This window comes from Charadrius vociferus, unplaced genomic scaffold (genome assembly GCF_000708025.1).
Source record: "Charadrius vociferus isolate BGI_N301 unplaced genomic scaffold, ASM70802v2 scaffold163, whole genome shotgun sequence".
Classification (NCBI taxonomy): Eukaryota; Metazoa; Chordata; class Aves; order Charadriiformes; family Charadriidae; genus Charadrius; species Charadrius vociferus.
The window spans coordinates 13,184,545-13,195,035 of record NW_009648332.1 but is presented as its reverse complement, the minus strand read 5'-3'; the positions used below and the strand labels follow the sequence as shown (position 1 = coordinate 13,195,035).

The following is a 10,491-nucleotide window of genomic DNA, read 5'->3' as shown; positions in this document are numbered from 1 at the left end:
ACGTTAAGCTCAAATTTTTCAAATTAGCACCTATTAAAATTTCCATCCTTCCTGGGTGTGCGTACTTTGCTGGTTGGAAGCCCAGACCCTTTTCAGGACTGGCCCCTGAGAGGCTCGAGCCCCACAGAGCATCCCTCAAGCATCACCCTATTATAGGGACACCTCTTCTTTAAGTCGTTGGACTTTACATCTTTTCTGACCTGGCTGAACACACCGTGGTACAGCCTGTCCATGCCTTTCCAGTCACTAAAATTCTGCAATTTATTGCTTTTAATACAGTAGCAGTGAGAGGCCTTGTTAAAAAACAAACAAAAAACCAAAACCCCAAACAAACAAACAAACAAAAAAAACCCAAAACAAAATCAAACCAAGACAAAAGAACCTCCAGCCCTTGTGGTGCCAGTCCCTTGCTTGCCCTTCAGTGGACAAGCTAGAGGTGAGCAGGGGCAAAAAAGCAATGTAAGCCACCAGGCAGGACTACAGCATACATCCCTGGCTACTGTCTTGGATCCTATTGCCTCCCCCTTGAACTGTGCAGCCTCCTGCACACCAAAAACATTTTTGTGAACGGAATGCTAGAACCACTATTAAAAGAAACACAACATCAGAACTCGACTTGTTAAAAAATACACATAGAGGAGGAGGAAAAAAAAATATCTTCAACACAGCCCCGTCTGTCTCCCGTAAACAGGACTTTTTTCAGGCCTTGGGCTCAGACATATGACCAATCTACTGCGGGTGACTGAATTACTGTCTGTCAGCCGGGCCATTTTCACTGAGGTTTAAGCACAGGCATTTTACCTGCCATTTGCCAGGGGCTAAGAGCCTGCACACGCTGGGCACGAGGGTGCTCGTGGCACCCATTTGCCACCTGACACAGCAGTTTGCTCAGCGGCACTCGTCTACCCAGATGGGTCACACTTCAGGACTAGGACCCAAACCACTTCGCCCGCAAGGAACAGCTCTGAGAGATGCGAACCCGTTTCTAAATGAAGCAACGCTTATCTCATGCATGCCACAGGTGTGATGTCATCCCCTCTGGCAAAGGAAGGAGGATGTCTACAGCCTCCACTGTGCAAAAATGCAGGAACTAAAGTTAACATGTCTCAGACTTTGTTAAAATATGGTGATAATTAAGAAATATAATTACCACTACAAAGTTAATTCCTCTTTGAGCTCTTACAAACAAGTTTTTAATTTGCACCAAAAATTTACATTTCAGATTTCAAGTCAACCACGAATGGCTACGAGCTTGGCAGGGGACTCAAGGCGGTGGCTGGCGGGTTCTGCCGGGCTCGGGGGCAGGAGCGCTGTGGCTTCCCAGGAATGTCACAGGCGCGCAGTCGCCAGCAAACCCCGGGTGCGCACAGGTAAGCCGATCGGATCGCTTTAAACTGTCTCATCTGTTGTACAAGTGTGAAAATAATAGCCGTGTCAGATAAACTTCTGCGTTTTATTAAAAAAAAAACCAACAACTTATAAGGTAATTGATTGCTTTCTTCTGGCCTTTTATTAGTTGTGATTAAGGAGATATAGTAGCCCTGTTTACACAACTCTAACAAGTCAGGACCTGCAGTACGTTATTGGCTTGCGGCCCACAACTTGCAGTCCATTCTCAACAGAATCAATCTGAAGTTGAAAACATCCCCTGTAGGAAGCGTACACATCCCTGCTTACACAGGAACGGAAAAACAGTAATAACTTCAGGTCCTGTAAGTTGCAAGTTCAACTTACAGAGATCAGCCCTGACTTGTCATTGCTCTCAGCATGTTCGTGATGAGATCAGAGTGCTTCACGAAGGACTCATACTTTCAACTTGACAAGGGACATAGGTGAGCATGTTACACTTCACTGTTACTCGCAGCTCAGGCTGCAGAAATAAATCGAGAGCTCCTCACCGTTTAACATGCAGCCAAAGCACTGCCAATCTAAAATGGCTGATCAGTAATACTTTAATTGCAGTTTCATAGAAACAAATTGCTATTTAATTGCAGTAAGCTCTTCTGTGGCTTAGCCGGACTGACAATAGGCATACACCTGGTACTAAAAGTAAGAAGCAGAAACAATGGTTATCTGGTACTTCACGTAGAGGAGGCTCAGGCAGTGAAATCAGACCTGGAACTCATGATTTCACACTGAAGAAATAGAATACTTAAAAAAAAATATATACATAAATGTTCCGATCTCAATTTTATTTGTGTTTTTAATAGAGCTGTTCAGAACGTAGATCCTTGCAAAAAGCCTCACACTTGACATATAACTTCCAGCCAAACAATTCGATAAAAAATTTAAATTAAAATGATCCTTTGAAATGCCTGACGGTACTTGATAGCAAGTCATACTACTTCAGCATGTGGTTTGGGTTTTTTTTTTTTAAGTATTTGCCCTAAAATTAGATGATGCAAATTTTATCAATGTTAACTAACAGGGAAAAAGAGAGACAAAGTCAGCGTGGTTAATATTCTAAAGATGCGACTTAATTTCATAGGCTTCATTTTGGTAAGACATTCTCATTTTCTATTTCATAAGATACTGCATAACCTGTTAAAATATTTAAACATAAATCATGTAGGACTGAAAAGACCGTATCTTGTTGCAAACAGAATTTGGTTTGGAAAGGCTTAATGTCCCACTGCCTGCCAGGATGCGTAAATCTCATAACTAGACAGCTGGATAGGTAAAAACATTAAACCCATTTAGAGGGCAATCTTTTTACAAAATTGTTTCATTAATAAGAGTGACAATTTATATGATTGAGACGTTTAGATGCAGTATAGACAGAGCATTTTATCCAGGTTCACGAGGATGATTTCAGATTAGTAATATTTCCTTTGATTTTTTTTTAACAGCATTCATTTTTGAAAGTGAGGGAAGCTCTTACTGAATGATTATTTGTATGACTTTTCAGCAGCACTAAATGCAGAGGGTGTATTTCAGCCTCAGCGTAGCAAATGCATGTGATAAAAGGTGAACGAGTACATGTTCGTCCTTACGCATCTCCTAAAAAAGTCATTTTTCACATAAGGACAAATCTAAGTGTTTCCAGTAGCCTTCTATCCACACCTACTGTCCCCATTAGAGCCTGCTTTATTGTCTGAAATGCCTCTGGTTTCAAGAAAGTGTTTTACCTAAAGCAAGAATATTACTTAAATATGTTCTATTGTATATTCATAGCTCCATTAGTCCTCCTCCAATTTAGCACATCAAAGCAAAGGCTTCATCACTTGCATGTGGATTATGCTAACATGAGTGACATTTGTAATCTTATAGGTCTGCAACTTAAGAAATGCTTTTAAAGTAAGCTATTAAATAGGTAGCTGTGCTTTACAAACGAGTCATATAATAGTTTATTTAAAGCCGTTAATGAACTTCAACCTCTACATCACTAAATGCTATACTACATTACTTACTAGGAGTTATTAGCTATCTTCTTAGCACTTCAGGGTTATATTGGACAACCAAAAATCTGTACATGTTAGATTTAAACACCGTACCTTGAGTGCTTATACTGAAAGAATATAAAAAGATGTCTACAGTCTCACTAATACTTGAATTCTATATTCATGTGACTTCAAGTGTCTTTCAAAGATATTGAAGCAGCACAATTTGCAGGACTTTACCTAAAGACTTTAATGCCAGATCAAAAAGCTTAGAAACTTATTTAAAAAAAATATTTAAGTGCATTTAATTAAAAAGTCATACATAGCTTCAGTCATTTTATTGCTTTATATGTTATGCAAGTATTCTTTTGTCTTTACTGTCTGATACTTTACATTATGACATTTTCTCTTCTCTGCGACAGTCCTATTTTTTCCCAAGCACTAAAGTGCTAGAAGAAGAAATTCAGCAGACCTCCAATATACTAGAGGTCAAGAAGTAGAATCTGAAAAAAATAAAATCTGCTGTTCGTTGTTAGTCAGACAAATCTATAAATCAGTGTTTTGCGTATCGGCATCACAACAAAAATAAGTCAAGCTTGCTTTGTAACCGAGCACGCTGAACAGGGAACACCTTCTCAAAAAAAGAATTAAAAAAGAAAACATAATCACAGTGTATTTCGACTGTATTAGCCTCCTATAAAAGCAGAGTAGTTGCTAATATTGATTTGTTATTAATTGTGGCAGAGGCACATTCTAGGTGCTTGCAGTTTCCTGACTGAAGGCATACAGTGCACAGCCATAGATTCCTGTTAGTATTCTTGCTACAAACCTGAAAAGTCAGAATTTTTTCTCAAAATTATTCTGCACAGCTCTACCACCCAGCAGCTGATGGGGAAAACCCCCTAAATGAAGTTGCTCCCTCTCTAAGCTTAGAGGAGGCTTTGTTGCTTTGACGGGGCTGGGGGGGGGGGCAGGGTGGTTTTTGTTTGTTTGCTTTCAGAGAATGGATTGTATTTGAGATCAGTTAGTTCTCGGAAATAGCCCGGAAAATATGTTTTTCTTTCCTTAAGATTATCAGTGTGGAAAAGTTAGTCTCTTACCACTGCAAACACAACTTTACGTTGTTCAGATCAGAATAGCTATTGTATTCCTTTTTATGAATACCCAATTCTAGTGCTCAGCATGAGGTACAGACCTTTTGTTGGTTTTTTTTATTTTATTATTCTTTGACCTCTTATGGTACATACATACACTCTCATGCTTGCACACTCGCAGACCCATGCACACCGTTAACACAGATGATTCTGCAGAAAGGAACAGGGTAGAAAGAGACCACAATACCTATATGCGTACCTTAATTCACTGCAATATGAATTACAATATACAATATGCTGTTACCAGAATTAAGAATCTCTATGAAAAATAAAGATCATTTTGACGTAGTGCTCTGTATCCTTGCCAAAAGTAACACGGTTAAGTAGTTTAACAGATTCTTTACTGGCATAAGACAAAAAACCCGTCCAAACCAAAAAGCTACTTTTAAAAATAACTGACAATTAAGGTAATGACTACGTAAGATATAGTTTCAGGGAAAAAAAAAAAAAAAAAGCAGAGCTTCTAAAACCCATACTCAATTCAGTGTTGTTTGTTTTACTTTTTTATTATTTAAATACACCATACTAGAGCAAATGTCTCTGAAAATATCACAAATAAAAGATTTTTCTTCATTCAGCAAATTAGAAGTAGGTGAAAATTTCTACACAGTAGCTGCTAGGAGCCTGACTTTTTTTTTTCTTTTTTTTTTTTTTTTTTTTGCCATGGGAAGTAGCAACATTAGGACAAAAACACTTACATGCATACATACATTGTATTTTACAGAGATACAATAAAAGTGTTTGTGATAGAGTATCACAAAAGCCACATCTTTATCTCATGTTCAGTTTGATTGAAACACATTTCCTTACAACACTTAAATATACAAAGAGCAAATAGAATGTTGTTAAGGTAAAACACAGGGTACAAACTGGCCAGTGCCCTGCTAATTGTTAATGAGGGTAGAAAGCAGATTTCAATGCTTCTTTTAATTAGCTTCATTAGTCATCTTCCCCACCCCCCACCCCCCCCAAGATGTCCTCCGGTGGATCTTTTTTCATTTTCTCTACAGTCTCCCATTAGCCCAGGTTCATGGAGTCCTTAATGTTCATATTCAGTCATTTTAATACACCAATAAATGTGGGAAGGGCAATCAAGAATAAAGAAGGTGCAATGGTATGGAGCTGGCATTGATGCTAGCTACAAAGGTGACTTGTCTACTTGGAGACATGGGATCCATCTGTGATGAACAAAATTTGAGATGAAGGCACGCATTCTGCATTACTCTGACCTTTTAGCAGACCTGTAAGAAATAAAAATGGGTATCTTAGCTAGAATACTAAATTTGAGATAGGAAACTACAACATGACTGCTTTTGTCTTTTCCTTATTCACTAATCTCTTTTTTATTAGATTACTTTCCAACTGTGACTTGATTAAGGCTTTCTACACTATCCATTCATACTGCTAATGTTTCAACTTCAAATAGCAAAAAGCACACATTTTCTGCAGTTTCACTACTAAAAAGAGCAGACAAAAAAAAAAGAGACGACAACAATAAATAAGTGTACTTTCTGGTAACAAATGGTACAGTGATTAAGGTGGTTTTTCTGGGCCCCCTTTGAAAGGGAAGAAACATTATGCCATGCCTTTGAAGAAGCCAGTAATATGATCTTATAATTGGAAGAAATAGTGTGTAAAGCAAATAAGAAGTACAGCCAATATCCTCCCAAGGCAACTTGGGTTAATATGCTGCATTGCACAACAGCTAAATATAGATATTTCAGGATTTTTCCCCCCCATTTAAAATTCCTCATCTGGTGTGTTAGTTAATGTTACATAAACATTTTAATATATGAAGTCAAACATGTGCTTTCACACTGGTGTTAATGAATTGTGATAATTAAAAGTGTCTAACTCAATAAAAATCTAAACTTTCATGGATAAAACAGAAATGATCATCCATAGTCTTCAAATACAATCTGTTTGCAATTACCAAAATGAAATAATATATATTAGATTTTTATGGTTTTTAAATGACATTTTGCGCTTCCCAGGAAGTTCTTTTTTCACCCTTTCTCTAAGTTACTAAAAGCCTGAGGTCTATTAGTAACTGCAACCCCCCACTTTCAAGCTAATTAAAGTAGTAGAGGCTTGGAGGTTTAATTCCCCAGAGCTGAAGCTCAGTGTGAGAAAGGTAATTTGTCTGTCCAGAACAAAGATTAGGGAGCAGCCAGCAAGCATATTTAATAAATGAGCATCAAGTATCTTCTACAATGGACACAGACAACACCAATTATGTAACTACAAGGGAATTGTTGAGTGATATGTAAACTAGAAGATTTTTACGATCTTCTCCAAGAGACGTAATCTAACTCATACTTTTAAAGAAAGTATAGAAGCTGAAGACAAGTTTTTGCTACGAACATTGCCAGCCGGTGGAAAATTTACACTTTTAGTAGGTGGTAATACCGTTACAAACAAGAAATACTCCAGGAATACTACCACTACCAAAAACGGGATAGAGAATTCTTGACAATGCAGCCCCTTCAAATGAAACGGCACAAACTAAGAGTTTGCATTCTGCAGGCAAGCAGTACCGAGTTTAGAGAAAACAGGGGGTTTTTTTCAAATTACAGAGCAAGTGATGGGAAGTTATAGTTTACATGTGTGAATTGCCTCAGGGAGGCAAAAGGCAGGAATAGCCAACGTCACTGCATTTGCCTCCATAGAAAGTAAAGCAAGTTTTTAAAAAAAGTCAGGTCATGCAACCCTTTCTGCCTGCACCAATCACCAATAGCTATTAGCCTGTAAACTGTAATTAAGACAATAGTGCCTTCACATACGCAACCAAAATGTGTTTTAATGCTGGGAGTAGTCTCAATCTCTTCAGTTTAATAAAAAACCCTGTGAATATTCTGCTGTGTCTATGATCTCTAGTGGTAGAATAACCTGGAGACTGATTGATCTTTAATGTTTAATAAAGAGTATCTGTTACAGCCAAATCTGTCATAGTGGAAGAACATTTTTAATTAGCAGCCCCTAAAACACACAGCTTTCTGGAAAGCATCTCTGACGTAAACATCTTTAGACCACTAAAAAAGCCAACATACCAAACACGACTCTTTTGGCACCTGCCCCTGTAGCTTCCAAAACTCCAGAAACCTGACAAATCTATGAATTATCAACTTGTCTCCTCAGCTATATTTCAGTTTTCTGGAGTTCAGGTGCTCCACAATTCCCCTTTGAAAACTGGTAGGAGAACTTACACCATTTTCTAGAGAGATTACATTATCAAGAAAAGAAACCCCCAAACTATGATCTCTCCCCCTGGTCTTCTCATTAATACCTCTTCATCTGCCTCATCGTCGACTGTAGCAATGCAGTTAATAGTCGGTGACGGGAACTAATAAAACCTGTTCTCTCTCATTTTCTCTGCTTTTAGCTTCTACCAGGCATCTACAGTCGTGAGCTCTGCAAGCCCAGCCCAATTTTACTTCTCTTTTCCATGTTCTATGTTCCTCATCATGTCTACTGCTTTTATTGCAACTAAATCATTTTTATGTTTTGCTACGGCATAGTAAGAAACTGATAAAACTAAATGACAATTTAGACACCTATTTGAAGTTACATTAAACTTTACATTCCTAGAGGACAAGTGGATAAACCACTCTCTCAGAATGGTAAACCTTTTACTGCAGTGTATAAAGATGAATGGTTTTACCTATATTTTGAAATGGAATACCTACAAATATTCATTTAACAGATTCACTGCTAGCCAGTCTATATTACAGATTTGTTTCATTAAAATTCACAACAGTATAAATCTATGAATCTTTAACTGTATTTGTACTTCCTTGAGAAGGGGCTGCACATTCTCCTCCAATCTTAATTATCTTTGTTCTGCCTAACTATATAGGAATTTTGTACTCAACTCTCATCACCTCGATTGACAAATTAAGTAAATAAAAGAGGTCCACGTTTTATTTTGATGTAATTACATTCACTGTGTAAGACTTGAAAGAATACTTAAAATTAATCAGTAAATTTATGCACAGAAGAAAAAAAGCAAACAGAGATATTGAAATGTAGCAACACAACAAAAAAAAATCATGGAAATTAAAACCCAGTTTGTGTTTTCTTGGACATACTTCACGAAGTAAAAGCAATGAAAAAATGTTTTGTACGTTACAGAATAGATCAACCTAGCATTTGTCCCAGGCTTTTTTTTAATCTTCCAAATTCCTATTTGCAGATAAATGTTATTTTTTGTGATCCCTACAGACATTAATGAAGTTCCTATTGTAAATCTATAAAGAATTACCAACTGAAGTGTGCACTTTTTGTTTCATTGCAATAACTCAGTGCTGTGTGATTGCCTGGGTTAATGATGAAAAAGTCAAATATACTATCAGAGCTGATGGAAAAATCTATCACCAATCTGAAATTAAAATTCATCTGTGGTCAATAAGATTTAATATCCATGCAAGTGGCGCTGTAAAGAGTAAATGAATCAATGTCATCAATACATAATCAGTATGAAATATGATGTGAATAAAATTATGTGCAAGAGTCATACATTCACTCTTTTCTGGACCAGGGTGGAATGAACAGTCTCTTAACTCAAGGTTGACAGTAATTGTTACAAATTAGGCACAGCAGTTATCAAAATGCACTCACTTGCATAGCTTTAGGACTTATTAAGGAGATTAAAATAGATCTAAAACTATCTAGTTTCAGAGTTACAGGACAACTGTTGATCAGAATTTTTTTCTCTTCTTCTTCTCTACATGATATGTACAGTCATTATTTACTCATTTAGCTAGAAACCAAGAGCTATCAAACACAGAGATACACAATCTCTAGTTGAGCTATTAGTGTTATGGAGCGATAAGAAAATAGCACTTTGGTTTTTAAATCTGAGTTCTGACATACAAAACAGACAAGAAAATACTTCTGAATGAGTACCCCAGCATGCTTCCTCAACTATAACCTTAATATTAAAGTGAAATACATTGGTTTAGTTCAGGAACCTTCTCTTCACAAGACATTTATTTCCATATTAAAGGATCTAATTTTCCTCCCACAGAAACCTACTCTCTTGTAGCCCTTAATTTCAAGATTATAAAATAAAATACTTCTCTTTGTTAAGAGTTTATATTACCATATGCTCTCCGTTTCGCTTTGTACATAAGGAGTTCAACAGCTGTACAGATGCACATGCCCAAACCAAAATAAACTGACTCACCCTATAGGTCATATTTAAAACGCGAGTGTTTTCTCCCCATACCCCATGCCTAAGTTATTTAAGGGAAGTTCAGCTACTTAAAGGTCTCCTTGCAGGGGTGGGGAATGTCCACTATTAGAAAGAAAAGAAATTGATCTTCATTTAGCTCTAATAAAGCTTATTAGTAATTGTTGAGTATTCACCTTCTGGTCTGGCAGTAGTGGATTACTCTGAAGTGAATTCAAATGGCCATTGATGAGAGCTGTAGGTCTATCATGTTCACAAAATAAACTGCCATTGATGTAGTGAAACCGATCTCCGGGGACCAGGCGATTCCGGCAGGTAGAGCATGTAAAACACTGAAAAAGGAAAGAGACAGCAAGTGAAACTACAGCACAAATTAAGTATGCTGCAGGTTTGAAAATTACACTTCAGAGACTGCAAGTACAGTTGAGATATGGAGCTGCTTGGTTTCTAGTATCTCCAAATATGGCATTAGTCTTACCTGTTGGGACTATGCAGTACATAACTCAAGCATAGTTTTACCGATTACGAGGGAACAAAGCTACACACTAAGGGAAGCATTATAATATATACTCATATTTCTAGTTATTGCTTTGCATTTCATTCGTAAGCAGATGCAGATTTTTATACTAAAGAAGCAGGGCAGTACTAACCAGCTTTTTAGTAAAAAAAAAAACAACAAACAAACAAAAACCACACACGTAGAAAAAAACCCCTCACCTTAAGATGATAGACGTTGCCCTGTGCCCTCATGACCAGCTCACTAGCA

The 10,491-nt window shown here is 37.3% G+C and overlaps 1 protein-coding gene across 1 annotated transcript in view; it reads right to left on the bottom strand.

The window, feature by feature from the left end:
- Nucleotides 1–5,024: 5,024 nt before the first annotated feature.
- The window catches only part of LMO4 (LIM domain only 4), a 35,580-nt gene continuing 30,113 nt past the window's right edge, over nt 5,025–10,491 (bottom strand). Inside the window, 3 exon segments of the mRNA XM_009884887.1 lie at nt 5,025–5,775; nt 9,902–10,057; nt 10,443–10,491. The exon segment at nt 10,443–10,491 is cut by the window's right edge and continues 14 nt beyond it. Of these exon segments, the coding sequence (XP_009883189.1) occupies nt 5,767–5,775; nt 9,902–10,057; nt 10,443–10,491 (214 nt within the window). The 3' untranslated portion in view covers nt 5,025–5,766.